The sequence below is a fragment of the Delphinus delphis genome, chromosome 6 (genome assembly GCF_949987515.2).
Source record: "Delphinus delphis chromosome 6, mDelDel1.2, whole genome shotgun sequence".
NCBI lineage: Eukaryota > Metazoa > Chordata > Mammalia > Artiodactyla > Delphinidae > Delphinus > Delphinus delphis.
Window position 1 is genome coordinate 104,722,419 of NC_082688.1, and position 20,109 is coordinate 104,742,527.

At 50.8% G+C, this 20,109-nt stretch overlaps 1 protein-coding gene across 4 annotated transcripts in view; it reads right to left on the minus strand.

The window, feature by feature from the left end:
* Positions 1-3,060: 3,060 nt before the first annotated feature.
* Positions 3,061-20,109, minus strand: part of ZNF395 (zinc finger protein 395) — a 38,347-nt gene continuing 21,298 nt past the window's right edge. For all 4 annotated transcript variants that reach the window (XM_060015232.1, XM_060015234.1, XM_060015235.2 and 1 more), the window contains exons 2-10: positions 17,552-17,798; positions 15,976-16,208; positions 13,477-13,586; positions 8,964-9,199; positions 8,410-8,510; positions 7,421-7,700; positions 5,983-6,075; positions 4,993-5,096; positions 3,061-4,768 (exon numbers count right to left, since the gene is read on the minus strand). In XM_060015232.1, coding sequence (XP_059871215.1) covers positions 4,657-4,768; positions 4,993-5,096; positions 5,983-6,075; positions 7,421-7,700; positions 8,410-8,510; positions 8,964-9,199; positions 13,477-13,586; positions 15,976-16,208; positions 17,552-17,798 — 1,516 coding nt within the window. In that variant the 3' untranslated portion in view covers positions 3,061-4,656. The remainder of the gene's footprint in view (positions 4,769-4,992; positions 5,097-5,982; positions 6,076-7,420; positions 7,701-8,409; positions 8,511-8,963; positions 9,200-13,476; positions 13,587-15,975; positions 16,209-17,551; positions 17,799-20,109) is intronic.

Consider the following 20,109-nt stretch of genomic DNA (forward strand, 5'->3'; position numbering starts at 1 on the left):
TCCAGCCTGTTGTCTCCAGTTGGTCAAACCCAACTGGAAGCCAGAAAGTTAGGGAGTCCTCGGATGCAGCCACAAAGGTAGGCCTGGGAGGGCCCAGGGCCGCAAACGGACAAGCCCAAAGGCAGTAAACTGATTTAAAGGAGGGATGGGGGAAGGGGGTCAACTGCAACAGAGCAATGATTCTATCGGAGCTTTCTTAGAGAAGTGGGGCAAGGACAAGGGAAGGGGGAGAAAGGAGCCCTCTGTTCTACCCCAAGGTGAGGAAAAGGCCAAGGACAACCTCCTCCACAGGCTGCTGAGCTTGACCGACTTCGGCGGTAATGTAGTCCCCTGGGTCTTCTCCAAGTGGCCTCACCCTCCCCACTGGGTGCTGTTAGGGGGCCCTAGAACCCCCTCCCAGAGATGCCTCACCATCCCAGACAGGCCTCCAATTTCGTAAAGCAGTCCCTGAGCTACCAGAACGAGACATAGCTTTCTGCACCAGCTCCCCTCCTACCCACACCAGCCCTGCACCAGCTACGTGGGCAATCATAGGACACGGAACCCATGAATTCAGGAAGCAGCCCATGTCACTCCCTAGGGTCAGAGCTCACTCCATAAGCAGAATGTGACTCATTTTCTCCTTAGTCACTTGCCCACTCCCCAACAAACTCAGGTACACAGCCAGGAACATCTCCCCATTGCCAATACAAGCAGGAGAGAAAATGGTTACTTCCTAAAGCAAGAAAGTAACTGACATAGAAAGTCAAAGAATAGTGGTTGCTTTTATGCAGAAGAGAGGAGTGGCACTTTGCTTGAGGTACAAAGGCAATTTCTGGAATGCTGGCAATGATCTGTTTCTTCAGTGACTGGTAGATACTTTGGTGTTTGCTTTGTGATAAATCATTAAACTGTAAAAATAAAAATTGGAGATTAAAAAGAAAAAAATAAAAGAAAATGGTTACTTCCTAGATTATAATCCGAGTGCCATTATTTCCCAGATGATGACTTTGGTCAAGTTTTTGTAACCTCTGGGCCTCACTCTCCTCATCTGTAAAATGGGAATGATGAAAAGAAGAAAATAAATTAATAACATAAATTTTGAAAATAAAAAATTAAAAAAAAAATAAAAATGGGACTGACAATAGTAACTCCTTCGTGGGTTTTTCAGGTAATCCATGTAAGCAATTGGCTGGGTCCCTGATAATGTTGCCTGTTGTTATTATAAGCAAATGAGTGTGTATGCTCCGCCCCCAGGGCTATCACTTGTTTAACACCAAGGACAATGATCTTATCCTTTGTAGGGGGGAGAGGGCAAAGGGACAGGCACACATTAAATCAGACAATGTACCATTTTATTCCTTATAAAATATATTTCATATTGTTGCTGTAAAAACATTACATTTCACATTTTTAAAAAAATTTTTTGACAGTAAAAATAATACTTGGAAGACAGCTGGGGGGAAAGGCGCCAAGAAGACAAGTTCACAGATGGGATTTGTCTCCCTCTTCTCCTTTTTTTTTTTTTATTTGCCCCTGGTAAAGTCAGAACCTGGAAAGACCAGAAAGTAACAGGACAGATTTCTTCAAACGAATCGGAGTTTCCACATCCAAATTCATTATGTCCTCCAAGAAGTCGAGCCGCGCGGGCCGACTGCAACAACGAGGACGTCGCTCAGGATGCATTCTGAAATTACACAATTGCTTTCACAGCCGGCTTAGAAGTCAGATCATTAAATCCAAGCCATTTTTACTAGCACGTTGGTCCTTATGCTTTGCACCTGTGACCTCATTTGCCCACAGCTACTATTCGCCGGTCTCTCTCTGCACTGAATGCGCAAGCACGGGTGCGGATTTGGTATCATTAAGGCTGTTCAGAGCAGGCACCACAGACTCCAAAGGTACTTCCAGAAATATTCTGAATAACGGAAACGTCCCTGGAATAGTTTCCCAAGACACCTGCTTTTGCCAATCCGTCCTGTTAGTTTCCAGCGCGCACCTGCGGCCTCTTACCTCCTATCAGATTCTGCCGCCCGGGTGGGCCGGGAAGGAGGGAGAGATACAGAGATGAAGAAAACAGGCGTGATCGCGGGATCAGTTCACAAACCCCCACCCCCACCCCCGAGAAGAGACGAATGGGACAACCCCAGGACAGACCACACGTCAAGAACCAACACGATAGCCACAGATGGGGCAGCGGGAGGAGGGCGGCCAGAGAAGGCCACCACCACCAGAAAGGAGGCAGGAGCAAATGCTGACGGGGAAAGCCGCACCAGAACATTAAAGAAAAAAAAAAAAAGACCCTCAGTTTTTAAATCGTTGCATCAATTTCTTCTCTCTTCCTTTTCTGCCCCGTGCACCAGTGACATAAGAAGCCTGCCTTACTTAGAGAAAATCTTTATATCCAGTTATATCTACACAGTCCAAACTGAGGGGGAAATTAAAACAGCTTTTCTAAAGGCGAGACCCAGCAAGAGCTCTGATTAAGAAGGGAAGGGAAGAGGCTGCTGGGCTGAGCCTCCCCCCACCCCCATCTCAGAAGCCCCTTCCCCCCTCAGGGAGGACCTGCAGATGCACAGGGTGGGAAGCGAGGCGTCAGCACAGCAACACCCTGCATTAGCTTTTAATCAGGGAGCTTGAAGGGGCAGCAGGAAGAACCCAGGGCACCTCTTGCTGGCCTGGTTTCAAGCTTTACCAAGGGACAGAATTCCACATACTTTTTTTTTTTTTGACTAAATTATAAAAATATACCCCATCACCACCAAAAACACTCATGCATAAGAGTGTCTTCCCCTTCTCTCACCAAACCCAGGTCACTATCACCCTTCACAACATCACAGCCCTATTCTGTTTGCAACACTCGGAAACCTGCACGGTTGCAGGTGTGTCTCGGACTGAAAGGCATCTGCACGGTTCCTGCTTCAGCAGCCAGATGATCCCACCTGGACTAGGAGGACAGCCTCGCTCACAGCCAAGGGCTGGACGCCGCTGTGCAGGCCCCAGAGGGGTGGCCTGGTGGGATTCCCTGAGCCCCTGACATCTGGGACGCAGGCCCTGAGGAGTCCCCAGACCAGTCCCGCTCGGAACAAAGGTGAGGCTTCGAGACAAAAACACGCCCTCCCCTCCGCCCAGCTCACCCAGCCTGGATCCATCACTGGCTGGCACGGCGCGGAACCCCCCTCTCCTTCCTCCTCAACAAGAATAGCTTGGCTTATTTACCTCCCAAGCATCGCAGTCCGGGCTCCCCTCCATTCCTGAGGTCTCCAGAAGCGCCAGCAGCTGCTAAATCAACCCCGGTCCCCCTCACGTGACCTCCTCAGGATTCTAACTTCCTGCATCCTGCCGGCAGGCAGAAACGGCGCTCAGCAGGTATCTGGGAAGGTGACACCGTTATCAAAGTGACCCTCCCCATCACACTGACTGGACCAACCAGAAGTCTCCTGCACTGACTGAAGAGTCCTACTTGTCACCTCAGGAAGGAGACCAGATGGTCCTCAAAGGGGCAGGTGAGCCAGTGGACCCTTTGGGGACCACTCAACGCCCTCTCACAATGGGGGAAGCTGCCACCTACCTTTCAGTCTGTTCTCTCCGCCAGCCCAGCCCTGCGGCCTTGGAGGGACATGGAAAAATCCCTGGTGAAACCAGAGACAAAGAGGAACCTACCTCGGGGCAGGGTCTCTCAGCCAAACAAAAGGGATCTTTAATCAGAAAGAGGCTTCTGAATACACTGCAACAGAAAACAAAGTGTTTCTGGGGTGTCTTCCAGAGCTGGCGGGGAGTGGATTCACTCGGGGAGCAGGGGAGAACTCTCACAAATACTATATATACCCTCTGGTCTCTCCTCAAGAAAACAGGAAAGGGTGATCAAGGTAGTGTTTAACTGCCACACCGCGCAACGTGAATTCCTTTGAGCCTTTTGGCTCAGCTATTTGGGGACAGTCTTTACAAACCTACGAGTCTGGGCTTGGAGAAGAAGCCATACAATATCGGTTGCGCTGCAATTCAACGTCAGGGAACCCAGATTCAAACAGTCATCACCAGGAAAATGGTTTTCCTTCGACTTCCACAGAAGCTGACGGGTGAGGACAAGGTCTCCCTTCTCCCACATTCGGGCGGAGAAGAGGGCCGCTGCACCTTACAAAGCCCCCAGATTCCCCCCACTCTCCCCCCAACCAGCCTCGGCAGGCCCTGCTCTCTGAGTCATCAGCCAGAAATTTCTTTTTTTTTTTTTTAAAGAAAAGTAAATCCATCTTGCTTACAGTCCCTTCTGGAAGAGTGGAGAAAGCAAAGAATTCACCACCTCAGCAGGAAACAGAATGAGCTGTTCCTTCTTTCTTTACGGACAAACTAATCCCCTAGGGAGACGGGCCGGGGGGGGGGGGGGGGGGGGGAGGGGAGCGGAATCAGTTCTTTGGTCTCTGGTTCGCTGCAGAATACCCTTGGTCAGTTTTGGCTCTCTTCTATTTTAGGGGGGAAAAAATATTTTCATGGGGTTTTTTTTTTTGTTTTTTTTAAATAAAACGTTCCCGTGAGGGAGGGAAAGACGTTTTAAGTATTAAACCTTAGCCAATAGAGCCCAAACTCCCAATGTCCACGCTTTAGCTTTTAGGTTTCTGCTGAGGGCTTAGGAGGCGTCTGCCTTTGTCCTCTGGCCGCCGGGCAGGGCTGCTGGACAGCTCAGTCCAGGAAGCGCTGGCAGGCCTTCTTCCAGCGGCAGGCTGTGCACCACTGGTCCCGGTGCTCGATGCCGTACACCTTGCGGCACTTCTTAGCCTCCCCGCGGGCTTTCCTGCAAGGCGGAGCAACGAGGGGACAGTCACGCACTGGCTGGAGCGCGGCCGGGCCCGAGGCTGAGCCAGAAGCGGTGGTGGGAAGGGGTGGGAGCCCCCGGGACCAGAGGACCAGCCTCCTCTCCCCCGCACCCAGGGTGGTTCCCTGGGGCTCTGACCCTGCGGATGAGGGTCGGGCGGGGACCGAAGCCAGAAGGGAGGCCTCAGGAGCAGAGGGTCTCACCTGGTGCTGCTCTGGGCCCGGGGTGAAGAAGTGACAATCAGGTGAGATTTCATGGCGGGTGGAGGCTGCTGGGGCTCGCTGAAGCTGAGCGACCGGCTCCGGACCTGGGCACGGGGTGGGGAGGGGCGTGAGCATGAGGGCAGACGTGCAAGGCGAGAGGACGAGAGGACCGTCCCCAGGGACAGCCGGCCACACCCGCCTTGTGCCAGGAGGCCTTCTCTGGAAGGACATTCCAGGCAGAGGTGAGCAGAAACCAGCTAGGGAGGGGAGGTGGAGAGGGACGAGCCGGCCTGAAGCCACATGCCCGCTGGGGGTAGGGGCCACGGGCAAGGGGGAGCCACTTGGCCTGGCCACCTTGCGGCCTGCTCCCTGCAGATCTGCAGCCACTATATGTGGGGTGCAGCCACTACATGTGGGGCAAAAGGAGGCACGGCCCTGCCTCAATGGCACCTCCAAGGCACGTTTTACAGCGTGTGATGCTTCCCTGCAGGAGACGTTTCAGACTGGAACCCACCAAGCATGGTTCAGAAGGACTTCCGATCTACTTTAGTTCAGAGGCAAGCCACCTAAGGCGCTGGTCCCCAGTGGCCTGGGGACCTCTGGTCCACCCGCACAGCCCACCCACAAGCTCCTCTCTCCTTCCTCACCCGCCCTCGTCCTCGCCAGCTTTCCCAGGTTCTCTCCCTTCTCCTCTCAGCATTAAAACCTTACCAAGCACGCACAGACGCTCGCGGCTAAATAGGGCGCGGACCCCGCCTGGCCCCGTGATCTTCTTGGCAATCAACTTGCTTGATCTGGGCGCTCCTCTGCAGGTGCGCCCCTCCCACCTTCTACAGGAGCCTGTGACCCGCAGGGGGTCGGGGGGGCCAGCTGGGGGGCGAGGGCACAAAGACCTTCGAGAAGCTGGGGCACAGGAGGCGTGCGCGGGGAGGCGGCCTCCGGCACCGGGTCCCTGGAAGTGGTGACGGGCTCAGAGCTGGGCACACTCACCGGAGAGAGGGAGGAGGCCGTAGAGGGGGCAGCGGCCCAGCTAATACTGGTGTAGATGTGCGGTGAGACGGGGATCTGGAAGGACGGCAGGGCCTGCCGGAGATCAGAGAGCGTCAGCCTGGGCCGCAGCTCAGGAAGCTTTTGGGGCCCAGCCCTCCCCCCGTGACCTCACGGTCTGCAGCAGCAGGTGCACCTCGGACCAGGAAATTCTGGGACACCCCGAAATGCTCCTCCAAAGAGAAATATGAGAGTACCGACTCTGTGGGGTCGCCCGAGTCTCAGGCTCCACTCTTCTTTTGGAGCCCTTCTCTCGGAGCTGGTGTACACGCCAGCCTCATGACTTAATCATCTCCACGGATTAACTTCTTGGCTGGATCACCCACCGAGAACACGCTCGAGGCAGTTTCGCCCAAGAAGTCCAAAAGCCTTCCGAGTGGGAGCTTCTGGGGCTGCGCTAAGGGTCTGGCGTCCCCAGGCCACCGCGTGGAAGCGGCACGTCCAGGTTGAGGGTTGTTTGTAAAAACGCCAGCCGCCCTCTCCAGGCCCCATCTCACAGAGCTGGCCGACTGCCCGAAGGGCCACCTGAAGTTGGCCCAACATGAAACAGCTAAGCGGCCACTCATTCTAATGAGCAGAAGAGCTGGCTCGATCTGTAAAGGCTTTCTGATGGAAAGCACTGCTTTTTAATTACAAACTTGCAAAATCAGCCTAGAGTCGGATAAAACCAAGCTGTAGGCATACAAGGATTTTAAGGAAAACCGACACGTGGCAAGCAGGGTGTTCAGTACCTACTACGTGCAGTAAAGTCCATCCTAATGCCACGCCCTCCATGACAGCTTTACCAACCCCATAGGCATAGTAGCTTGGTCTTTCTGTAGCCACAACAATTTCTTATGCCTCCAGTAAGATACTTTGATTACTTATTATAATTAACCATAGTTACCCATTCATTTCTCTCTCCAGCTAAAGCATACACCTCACAAGGTCAGGAACTATGTCTTATTCTATCCGTGAAGCTTAGCCCGTGGCTTAGTAGGTATTCGAAAAACTGAGTGCCAGATTATTTCTTAACACAATTCTGGGAACTGGGGATTTGCTCTGGGAAACCCAACTACACTCTTCTATCCCCTTTTATAGCCAGCGATGTACCAATTCCCCAGCCCAAATCCATCAGCCTGGTTACCCAGGGATCCATCCAGATTTCTCATAACCGCTCAAGACGGCCCCTGAGGTAGAACTCTGGAATCCCCATATTTATCGAGTATGAAGTCATTTTTCTTTTCTTCTTTGTAGAAGTCAGAGATTAGTAATGCAGCCAAAGGACTCAGCCTTCAGCCGGGGTGTTCAGTGGCCTGTGATCAGGCTGACCAGTGACAGTCACACGCTGAAAGTCCTCACGGCCACCAGACTGAGCTCCCAGCAGGTCCCCACCCTGTACCTGGTATGCGTGGTCGGCCTGAATGTGCCAGAAGGAGCCAGGAGCTGACTTGCTGAGAGCACCAGAGGGCAGGTAGGACTCCAGGCCAGGGTGATCTGGGCCTGAGGACTGGGCTTTGGGAGGAGGCGGAGGGAGAACGGCAAGGGGCGGGCTGGTCACGCTGGGGGTGGGAGCCGGGTCAACGGTGGAGCCGCCAGAGGCAGTAGCTTCCTCCTTCATCTGCACCTCTGTGTAGTAGAAATCCTCCTCCCGCTTGAACTGGTCGGAGTCCACGGTGTCCCTGCGTGGGAGGGAGACGCACCAATGACCAGGGACACGCTGCCTTGGTCCAAACACAGGGGAGAGTGAGGTGCGAGGGGAGCAGTTGCCCAGGGCCACCTGGCGAGTCTGGGAAGAAGGCCAGCAGGACACCCAGGAGCCCTGCTCCTGACGTGGGCTCACAGGGGATTACATGCTGGCCCATCAACAGGAATTGTTTTCCCCATCACTGAAGGCTTCTCCTCCCGCAAGATCTGACTCTGGTCTCCACCCCGGGTCCTCTCCGGGCCCCACCCACTCGCAGTTGCTCTCCTTCAGGGAAAGGGCTCTGAGTCAGTTTCCTTGGCCATAAGCTGCCCCAGCTCCAGGGGGTCAGTGCAAAGGGAGTCCTGGCTTCCCCAGGGGAAGCAACAAGCTCTCACCAGTCGCCCTCTATCTGTCCAGAACTGAAACACCTTCCTTCCTACGGTGAGGTGAGAAGACACAACGGCAAGGTGGAGAGAGCTCCCTTCCCATCAACAGCATCAGCATCCACTACTGCAGGAGGGGCCTCCTTCCCGGCAAAGATCTCTTTCCAAGGGACTGTTTTGCAGGGCACAAGGTCAGGGACAGGTGGCGTCCTCAGCCGGCCAGTTTCTCGGAGGCATTTGGGACTGTGGGTCTCAGGGAATCGGCAGGTGGAGGACGCCTGAACGGCACCCCCGGCAGAGGGGCCCTGGGCTCGTACCTACCCCAGGTGGAGGGCTTTGACGTGGCGCTTGATGCCCACGATGGAGCGCAGGACTTTGCCACAGTTGGGCCACAGGCACTTGTACATCACCTTCACCGAGTTCTGGGGGAAAGGAAGATGGGGTAAGGGGGACGTGTCCTCCCCTTGAGCCCCCTCCCAGCCTCACCCAGTGGGGGCTTTAGCTGCCTTCGAACAGAACCCAGCAGAAGGCCGAGGAAAGGGTTTCCCAGGGACCAGAGACACTGACAAGCAGGGGCACAGAGCCTGGACTCGGCAGCTGGTCCCGGGGGCTGGCATCGGCGCCTGGAGTGGGGATGGTTGCTGGGGAGGAAGGAAGGCCTGCCGGAGGCCTCTGCAGGAGAGCAGGAACGAAGGCAGGGTTGGGGCAGAGGTGAGAAGGCCAAGGACGTGGTGTTGGAGAGGAGGAACAGGCTCCTGGGAATGCCAGGAGGAAAGAGAAGCAGCAAAGGAAAGCTGAAATGGGATGGAGCCTGAGAAGGCCCAGGACCCGGGCCCGTCCCCTCCATGGCCGAGCTCCCCGCTCACGCCACGTACCTTTCTTTTGCGGGGAGCTGGTTCATCCAACAGGAAAGCATCCGGGTCGGTCTCAAATCCGTTATCAGTTTGGGGAGAGCCAAAGGCGTCCCCCAAATACTTGGGGCTGGCCTGGGGGTGGGGGGGCGAGGGGGTGGAGACGCCGCTGCTCCCACTCCAGTGCCCGCTGGTGGTGCTACTGCCGCTGTCCGACACGTCGCCGCTCTCCTTCCACGGGTCACAGGCCGCGCGGGAAGCTGGGCAGAGACAAGACAGAGGATGCTCAGGGGCCTGTCCCTGGGTCCACTCCGGATTCCGCACGGACAGCCCAGGGCGGAGGCCAGGAAACTCTAGTTTGGAGTCTGGGTTCCCGCATCTAACTCCTGGCTCTGGCTTGCCTGACTTTGCCACTCCAAGGGGGAAAAAGAAAAAGACAAAAAAATGTTGCCCCGCCCCCAACAAGCCCCTCCCCTTTCTGAGCTTCAGTAAAAATGAGGAGTGGGTCCATTCATTGCAGCGCTGTCTGTGGGTGGCCCTGCTCTGCTGTAGCGGACACCTCCTGGCAACAGCCATGCTGATGATCTGACCACCAGACACGCCGCAACTGCATGTTGTGTGCGGGTGTCCCCCACTTTTCGGAAGTTTGCTTTACACCATTTCCCTTTGAGGAAAGACCCACAGTCGGCCCTCCGAATCTGCAGTTTCCGCATCCAAGGATTCAACCAACCGTGGATTGAAAATATTCAGGAAGAAAAAATTCCAGAAAGTTCCCCAAAGCAAAACTTGAATTTGCCACACACCAATTAAACATTTAAACAGCGACATTTAAAAGGCATTTACATTGTATTTACAGCTATTTACATTGTATGCAGCATTTACATTGTTTTAGGTACTAAAAGTAATCTAGAGGTGACTTAAAGTATACAGGAGGATATGCGTAGGTGACATGCAAGTCCTATGCCATTTTACACAAGGGACTTGAGCGTCTATGGAGTTTGGTATCCGCAGGGGTCCTGGACCAATCCTCCACAAACACCAAGTGACAACCATACATTAGTATCTGTTTTCATTAACTAAAAGAAATCTGAGGAGGGTTTTCACTTTATGAAAAAAGGTGAAAATAGCGTTCGATGTTGGTTTTGCAGCGAGCTGTGACAGAGGCAGTGCGCACCCCAAGCGGTAAGAGTGGCCGGTAAGAGTGCCCCACTGAGCTCCTTCCTGGGAGCCACACTCGGCGCCTCAGCACCTAGCGACCAGAGCTTTGAACTGTGTCTGTGAGCGTCCGTGCTTCATCTTGATTTATTCTGTGCAGCTGTGAGCAACATGTGTCCTAAGGTAATTGCTTCGCTTTGTACCATTTCAACTTTCACAGAAACGTTCTACGTTCAGATAGCAGGGGAAACCTGTATTATTAATGGAAAGATAACCTAATTAAAATGTGCTTGTCACTTTAAAGGCAGGGGGAGAGTGGGGAGAGGGGAGGGGCCAAGCCTCTCCTGCCTCCCTCCCAAGCACGGACAAGCCGGCTGGGTACCACTTGGGAAGCTTTCCCTGCAGCAGAGTAGGATGGAGAGGCCAGGTTAAGGGCCTGTTAACCCGGCTTTCTTGAAAAATGCCTGTTTGATCATTTAAACCCAGGCAAGTACATCAAAACCGGCGTGTGAAAAGAAACCATCCGGCTAGCTCTCGCAGCTGTCAGGAGGTGTAGCCTTTACCAGAGCCAGCTGTGGCCCAGGTGGCTCTTCTGTTATCCACAGGGAACATGCTTAGAGAAGGAAAGACGAGCTCTGAGAGCAGTTCAGACTCATCACAAGATGACAGGAGGCCCACACAGCCGACGTGGCCTAAACCCGCTGCCCTGCTCCCAGCAATGCGTCTGAACAGGAAGGTCACAGGTGAGTCATGTCAAATTTTCAGTTTTTAAGCTGCCTTTCTTCGGGCTGCTTTAGGCCGGACCCAGATTCTTCCATGCCGAGACCATAAATCCATATTAATTTTTACTATAGGACAATCTGAAATTTTGATATGTGGAAATAGCAAGGGGGGAAAACTGTGACACATGCAGGTATGGTGGCCTTGTCCCCAAAAGCCCCAACTCCCAACATGGGCAGCATTCCACGGAGCCTCCTTACCCTGGATTCTGAGATGGTCTACCACATCCCCTGTGGCCAGGATAAACATCCCACTGCTTTTCTCTCATCCCACTCCATATTCCAAACCCCTTCTAGGCTAATCTAGACACCCAGCATTTCGTGTTTCCAACGCAGGCTCTCCTTAATTAAGTCTCACACGCTAGGAAAAGCCCACCCAAACAGAAGGGGACAGATGAATTCTGCCCTTCCTAAGTGTCACTGTCAAGTCTCAAAGCAATGACTTCCTGGAAACCAAGAGTTTACGACATCTACACATGGGGCTAAAAATAGGGTAGCCCTTCAGGAAAGATCTCAGGAGCCGCCAGCGGGTCAAGGGTTCGCACATGTCCACTCAAGAAACCTATCAGGGAGAGAAGGGCAAGGGAGCAGAAGTGCTACATCTAGCATCAGGACAGAAGAAGAGAGCAGGTCAAACGGCAGGCCCGCCCTACAGTACAGCAGCCTTCTACCGAGGAACCATTCAAATGGCTCAACAATGACACTGGCACATTGGCACACAAGGACAAATACAAAACAAAGCAAAAAGTGAATCTCATAAATTAACCTATACCTTGTAAGAGGAACATAAATCGCTCTACCTTAGGTCATAAGATTTTCTAAGGCAGGGTCAACAGAGCATGAAAGCAAAGTGCTCCCCTGCAAACGCATGGTGGACTTCTAAGAAATCCTTGTAATCCCCTCTGCTCTCTACACGCCCATGCAGAGCCATCCTAACAATACAGAGGCCAGAGGGAATGGGTGGATTCTGCACAAAGAGTATCCACGATCAGAGCAAGGTTCTGGTTGTTGTAGAGACCTCACCTTGCAGAATACGTCAACATGATTAGCTGCCAGGGGGGCCTTATTTCTCCACTGACATCAACGTCAGATCAGAAATAGACTGGAACTTCCCTGGTGGTCCAGTGGTTCAGACTCCACACTCCCAATGCAGGGGGCCCGGGTTCGATCCCTGGTCAGGGAACTAGATCCCACGTGCCACAACTAAAGATCCTGCGAGCAGCAACTAAGACCCGGGGCAGCCAAATCAATCCATCAATCCACAATGTGTGTTTTTTTTTAAAGATATTGTAATGGGGAAAAAAGTCTTTAATGGACAATGAAAAATGTTTATCAAAGGGGACTTAAGATATCATGGCATATTATCAGTTAAGATACGTATATGCTGGTGTTGGGATGTGTGTATGAACATATGTAGATGGGTTACACACACACACACACACGCAACCTAATGGGAATTGCAGTCAACGATTTTCTTTCCCTTTATGACACTTTCCCGGATCTTCTTCCTGTTGACCAACCTCCTGCATCTCCTAAACTCGTAGAGTTTCCTAAGAACTTAAGATTGACTCCTTTCCTCCCTGCGTTGCCTGTGTGGCCCCCAGGTGCTCACAGAGCAGGTGTGTGATGCTCTGCCTCACAACTGGTACCGTCAGACTGCAATAGCTTCCTCTAGCAGCCTAGCCATTGACGACAGGCCTTGGGTGAAACAAGTAAGTCTGCCTTTTCACCCCCTTAAACTGATTTTCTATGTAGGGAGATTACTTATGAGGGACGCTTATAAAGGCCACTTTCCTCCTGGTATGTGTTCAGAGCCGACTCCGTATTTTCCTATAAGCTTTTAAGAAGCTCGCAATTCAGTTATCTCACCAATGAAAAAGTTATTCCCTGGGAGTAAGTTAGGCCAGCCTGATGACAAGTTTCAGAACAAAACCCCTTCAGGTTCAATACCAGTCTTATCAAGCTACTAATATCCAGCAACCCTCCTTCCTCCCATATTACTTGTGATGTATTTTGGGGGTTGTGCTAGAATTTTCTTTTAATTTATAAATTTGCTGTGAAGTCTATCGATTTACTATCGATAGGAATCGATAGTGAATTACTCTCGATTACTGTGAATTACTATCGATTTGTATTACGCAATTGGATTTATTTTAGACTTCAGCTCATTTGTTCCATACAAATTTACAAGGCTGAATCAGGCACTTGTAACGGGGGAGTGCATCGGCTGAGGCCACTAGGGGACCATTTGGTCAGTCTCTACCTTTAGAACTCAATGTTCCTCCACTGGCCATGTTCAGCCCCTCAAGTGCCTCGCTCGCTTACTCCCATTGAAGAACTTACTCAAGTGGCCAGTGTGGCTCAGTCCCGTGCTCAATCATCTTCACAATGCACCAGGAAGCTTCTCCCCAGAGGAGGAAACTGAGGAAAAAGAATGGAAGCGGCTAACTCTGTGTCGCTCAGCCACTCTGGGATGCCAGGGAGAAGAGACTCCAGAAACCCTGCTGCCAGGCCAGCGACTTAGGCAGTTATCTGCCCAAAGCAGAAGAGGTCGGTCGTGGGCCTCTGCCGCACCCAGAACCCACCCGGACCCCGTTCCTCACCAGAGAAGTTGGTCTCGACCCCAGGAGGACTCTGCACCACAGGGCTGCAGGACAGGGACGTCAGCACCATAGCTGCCATCATCTCGTCCATCTCCACTGCATCCGACTTCCTGGATTCAGACAGGTGAGAGCCAAAGGTTACTTCCTGACACAGCTGGTCATGTGAGCATCTTACATTCCTAGATTGTCCCCTCCACGCCTCGACTCCAGTCAGTCAGTGTGTGCTCAAGTAATATTGTTAAATAAAGCATTCAGACCTCTCTTCATTCTTCATGAAAAAGACTCAATTCTGAGCTACACTGATAATATCAGTCAACCCCCGCAGAAGCAGGCTGGTCCCCATCCCACTGCTGACACCCGGAGGCAGTTCCACTCTCCCTTGAATTCCCTTCCTAACTCTAAGTCTGCAGCTTAAAATCAGGAATTTTATTTTGGGGAAAGGAAAATGAGTCCAAGCAATGAAATAAAGCATGGGCATAAAAGACGGCCAGCTAGAATTCAAAATCACCAAAATTACCTTCCTTTCCTCGTTTTATATTTAAATTTAAGAGGGAACAATTACACGAACCAATTCCTTCCCCTCCCCCCAAGATTAATGATGAGGTATTGTGATAGCTTCTGAATGTGAACAGAACCTGGTACATAAGCCAATGAGCAAAACACCCAGAAATACTAAAATAAATCTTCCAGTGAAAATCTCAATGCTTTATACAGCAGAGTTCTATAAAATTTTACACATACTTTTTTTAATCCATATAAAGTTACATTATTTGGAAATAAAATTAAAGTTATCTATAAGTTAATGCTAAAGTATGAAAAGTCCGTCCGAAATAAATTTCTAGGTGGCTCCTCTATTTCAAAGGACTGTATTATGCAATTCATTCTTTACAATTCAGATCCACTAAAATATACGACTGGGCTTGAAGCAGCTAAACGAAAGCTAGTAATGTATTAAATGTGTCAGCATCCCCCTTTTTATATGATTATTTGTATTTTTATTTCCACAGAATGGAAAGACAAATTCTTTGCCAGTATTCCATTGAATTGACAATCACAAATGTTGTTGCTCTGGTCTGGTCTCCAGACACGGGGTGTACTGTCAATAACAATAATACTCACAGACAAACACAGATGGGACAGGGGGCAGGGCTCAACTGCTTACACATCCTGTATATAAGAATCTCATTGGCAGGGGCTTCCCCGGTGGCGCAGTCGTTAAGAATCCACCTGCCAACGCAGGGTACACTGGTTCGAGCCCTGGTCCAGGAAGATCCCACACGTCGTGGAGCAACTAAGCCCGTGTGCCACAACTACTGAGCCTGCGCTCTAGAGCCCGCGAGCCACAGCTACTGAGCCCAAGTGCCACAATACTGAAGCCCACATGCCTAGAGCCGGTGCTCCGCAACAAGAGAAGCCACCGCGATAAGAAGCCCGCACACCACAACAGGGTAGAGCCTGCTCGCTGCAACTAGAGAAACCCCACATGCAGCAACGAAGACCCGACACAGTGATCAATAATAAATAAAAATAAATAAATTTATTTTTTTAAAAAAGAAAATCTCATTGGCAGATTTTCTTTTTTAATCTTAAAATATCAATGTGCATAAAGTATATAACATAGAAATTAGAATATACATATTCTCAGGGAAAAAAATCATGTCATAAAATTCTAAAGCTGGGACTTCCCTGGTGGGTCCAGTGGTTAAGACCGTGCTTCCACTGCAGGGGGCACGGGTTCAATCCCTGGTCAGGAGCTAAGATCCTGCATACTGTGCGGTGTGGCCAGAAAAGTAAAAATAATTTAAAAAAAAAATTCTAAAGCAAAGTACGCATACTTCATTCAGCATCGATAGTTTTAAATATCTAGCCAGGGCTCTGCAATCTCTAGAGTGAGCCTTCCGCCTGTTTTAGCCTGGCTCACAAGCTAAGAGTGGCTTAACAATTTTTAAATGGTTTTAAAAATCAAAAGAAGAATATTCCTTCTTGACATGACACATGGAAATGACATGAAATTGAAATCTGAGTGTCCGTAAGTAAGGTTTTATTGGGGCACAACACGCCCGCCTGTTTACATACTATCTGTGGCTGATTTCACGTGACCACAGCCAAGCAGAGCAGCTGTGACAGAGACCATTTGGCCCACAAAACCTACGTTATTTACTCTGGCCCATTCTGAACATGTTTGCTGACTCCTGATCTAAGCCATTTTTTTCTCTCTCATCATGAAAAACTAAGACCTAATTTTAGTTTGAGCATGAAAGGGGGAAAAAATAGCCCTTAGCCAGACAAAGCTATATCACCCATAATAGAGTTACAGGGAAGAAAAGACGCCCTTCTGGGTCTTTTGAAAAGGATGCCCTCTCACTGTATCCCATTTGTCTGATATCTTGACTACTAGACACCTGGTTGTTCCACATTCCTTCCCCAACACAAGACATCCCAAAACCCCATACCTCACCACCCATGTGTCTTTCAGAGCCCAGGTTCTGTCACACAAACCTCTTTGGGACATCGATGTTCCTGGAGACAGGCCTGTAGGCTGGTGCCTGGGTTCCCTGCTCGGGAGGTGGCGCCTGGGGGATGGGGCTCTGCAGCTCGGCCGGCCACACCTCCTCCACTTTGCAGCAGATTTGTAACTTCTGGTCCAACAGCCAGACAGTCACCTTATCCTCTGCCCAGCTATGCCGCTCCACCAGTCCTGTACACTCTTGACCTCCATACCACACACAAACCTGGGGAGAGAAGAACAGCAGCCAGTGGTCAGCACTTGGGAGTTCTCACTCCATATGTCCCCAGTTCTGGGAGCCGGGAGCCGGGAGCCGTATGCCACAAACTGCATTCTCCGACTCATCTTTAATTCAAGCAGATGCTCCCAGGTACCTGCTTCCCACCTGAACACCCAGACTAGCCACAGTGGATTGGTTCTTCCCAAAACAAATCCTTATAAATTTTCTAGATGGAGAGAGCAAAGGTGTCAGTTTCTGGGATTTTTTTTTTTTTTTTAACTTGGAGTCTATACGCAATTAAAGTTAAGTTGTTATCATCTTAAAATAGACTGTTATAACTATAGGATGTTTTCTGTGAGCCTCATGGTAACCACAAAGAAAAAACCTCTAGGAGATACACAAAAGATAAAGAAATCAACACACAGGACTCCAAAAAAAGACAGCAAGAGAAGAAGAAAGAAACAAAGGAATTACAAACCAGTCAGAAAACAGTTAACAAGATAGCAATACCAAGTCCTTACCTATCACTAATTACTTTAAATGTAAACGGATTAAATTCTCAAATCAAACGAATTTGGAATCTGTGTCCCTCCCTCCTGATTTCTTGCCCTGACTAGCCTCTGAAGTCCTATATCTCTGCTGGTCCCCAACTATCGCCTTGAATTGCTCACACCCTGCATTTTTCCCTTCAGAGAATCCTGAGTCTACCTGGGAGCACGATGGTAGTGGTGAAGAAGTAGGCTGACTACTTTCAAGGGTGCCTAGCAGTTGCTAGGTGGCCTCACCTCATGGGAAGAGATGTCTGGACGACACAAGCCTTGAAACAGAGGCAGAAAGCAGAGCCTCTATTATCAGCTCTTGAGAAGGCAATGAAGGAGAAGCCCATGCATCTGGATCTAGTGCCAACATCAGGCACAGGTGATGCCTGAGCCCTGCCACAGGGGAGGAAACACTGGAAAAGGGACTCCAAATGGCATTCCAACTAAACAAACACCTTCATCTCTTGCAAACATCTAAAGGTAATTCAAAGATGCAATCTTATCTGTCTCCTGTAAGTCTGAGATTCTTTCCCTTGTTTTTATAAAGTTGCAAACTGAGACAGATTAAGAGAAACAGCTCTGGCCATGCTTTGAACTGAGGTTCTGAACCGGCCTGAGCCCAGAACTGTTGTGGAGGAGCCCTGGGTCTGCTCATTCCCTTGGGAAGTCTGCTGCCCAAGGGCTCATATGGCTGCAGGGAAAAGGTCTGTGCTAAAGCCCGTGCCCAGAGAGTTTCACTCACGGCACCGCTGGGCTGCCAGACGCAAGCCTGGAGAGATCAGACATTTGTCCACTCGGGGATCAACCTACCTTCTGCCCGGGCTGAAAGGCCACCTGCTGGAGGCCTGAGGTGCCTGGAGCCTTGAGGAGTTCCTTGGGCTGCTCCTGGCAGGACGTGTCCTTAGAGGCAAGGAAGGGCTGGGGCGCCGCCGCCTCAAGCAGCTCTGCCTGAGGCTCCAAGGGTGGGGCAGCCCCGGGTGGCCCCAACACCCGGGCGCCCAGGAGGGACCTCTTGCCAAGGCGCCGGGACAGAACGCTGGCCATGCTGCTGCCTTTCCTGGGAGGCAAAGGGGACACAGAGTCCTTTATCCCGTATCTGGAGGCATCAGGAGGCCCTACACGCAGCCGGAACCCGTGAGTGTCCGTTAAAAAGGATGAAACATTTTAAAGTAACTTTTACAACTTTTTTCTTTTTACAAAAGTAACACCTGTTACTAGTAGGACATTTAGAATGTACTGATAAGCACAAAGAAAAACAAATCCCTCAAGAAGCCGCCTCCCACAGATACCCATGTTTCCTAAAGCATTCCAAGCTTTCTTCTACACACAGATTTATATATTTCTATTTCTACAAAAATGGGATCATGGTTTGGTAAACTGAATTTACACTTATCCTGTGTGGGTTATACTGTATCATTACACGTTATTCTACAATCATACTTTTATAAGTCACACAGTGTTTTCTTAGGCAGATGCATCACTGCAAATTTAACAAATTCCTTATTCTTCTTCCTGAGGGCTGTACCCAGGGTTGTGTTGCTGAAACTGCTCTGCCCGCGGGGAGCATCTCAGCACACACACCAACGTCCGCTTCCCAGGTCAGGATGCTATTACAACAGCACTAAGAGATGCTCCCACACCAACATCCGCTTCCCGGGTCAGGATGCTATTACAACAGCACTAAGAGATGCTCCCACACCAACATCCGCTTCCCGGGTCAGGATGCTATTACAACAGCACTAAGAGATGCTCCCACACCAACATCCGCTTCCCGGGTCAGGATGCTATTACAACAGCACTAAGAGATGCTCCCACACCAACATCCGCTTCCCGGGTCAGGATGCTATTACAACAGCACTAAGAGATGCTCCCACACCAACATCCGCTTCCCGGGTCAGGATGCTATTACAACAGCACTAAGAGATGCTCCCACACCAACATCCGCTTCCCGGGTCAGGATGCTATTACAACAGCACTAAGAGATGCTCCCACACCAACATCCGCTTCCCGGGTCAGGATGCTATTACAACAGCACTAAGTCAGAGCGGGACGGGGTCTGTCAGACACTCAGATTCTCAAGCTCAGCTGGCTTCAAAGTTGCCAACAGCCACAGAAGTGAGCCGTGCTAACTATTCCTTGTTTTCCACTTGAGGGAACTAAAGTGGGGGAGCTTAAGCGACTTATTCCTGGCGGTACAGGTAGTTGGTGTCAGAGCCTGAACGAGATCTGGTCTCCTGACTCCAAACCCAGGTCTTCTCAGCGCCTCCCAACTGCCTGCACCCTGCCCCCGACAGGCTCCGGGCTCAGGCCACTCGAGCATTCAGGGCTGATGGAAACACAGGGCCACAGCCCTGACATGGACCAAGGAGAACCATTCCAGGCCTCTGCACGGTCACCCCACGATGGACAGGAGCTGCTCTGGAAACGGCACACATCATTTCTCCGTGCTCAGAGGCATCAGCTCACCCCGCCGCATAATACTCCAGAAAGCAGGGCACTGGGGAGCGCTGTCCTCTGCATTTTATAGGGAAGAAGAGCTAAGAAGGAGACAACACCAGAAAGCTTGGTGTGATGCTCCTTTAGTCAAAATCCTCCTGCCTGAGAGGCGGGGTTCTAACCAGCCAGCACTCTCTAAGCCCCAGGGCAGGGGTTGGCGGGGGGGGGGGGACACCCCTTGACCTTCATGTGCCTACACCATTCCAGAAAAGAGGAAGTCAATCTTATGGGAACTCAGAGATTCAAAACAGTCAACGAGCTTGCTCTTGGGAAATCCCACCCCTGATCCACAGCCTCCCTGCTAAGCAGGATGCAGGGAAAACACAGTAGATCTGCCTCAGGCTGCACTGTGGACCCCACTCAGAGCCTGTTTCCTCATCTGTAAGTCACAATGCTAATACTCCCCTTATCAACCTTCAAGGAGCAATGAGAACGTTCCAGTAGAAGCCCTCTGGACACAGGCTTCTAAATAATTCTGTATTAGACGAACCTTTCATGTTCTTAAAAAGATGATGAATAATCCCTTCCCCCCCTCCCCCGTTAGGTAATAAGATATAACCCCCAGGTTATTTGGACAGCTCACCTCTTAACACCTCACTTTTGTGTAGACATTGTATTCATACCTAACACTGAAGAGCATTTCCTACGTGCTAGACTCTTAAGTGTGGTACTGACATTCTCTCATTCCACAGGTACCATTAGTGTCCATCCTTATTCTGTTCTCAAAAAAACAAAGACCCAGAGAGATTAAAAGACTTGACCAAGGTCAGGGTAAAAGGCCAAATCAGGGCCCCTCAGGACCTACTGACTTCAAAGTCTGTGTCTTTTTAGGACGACACCATGCTCTCCCTCCTCTTTCCAAATACCCTCTG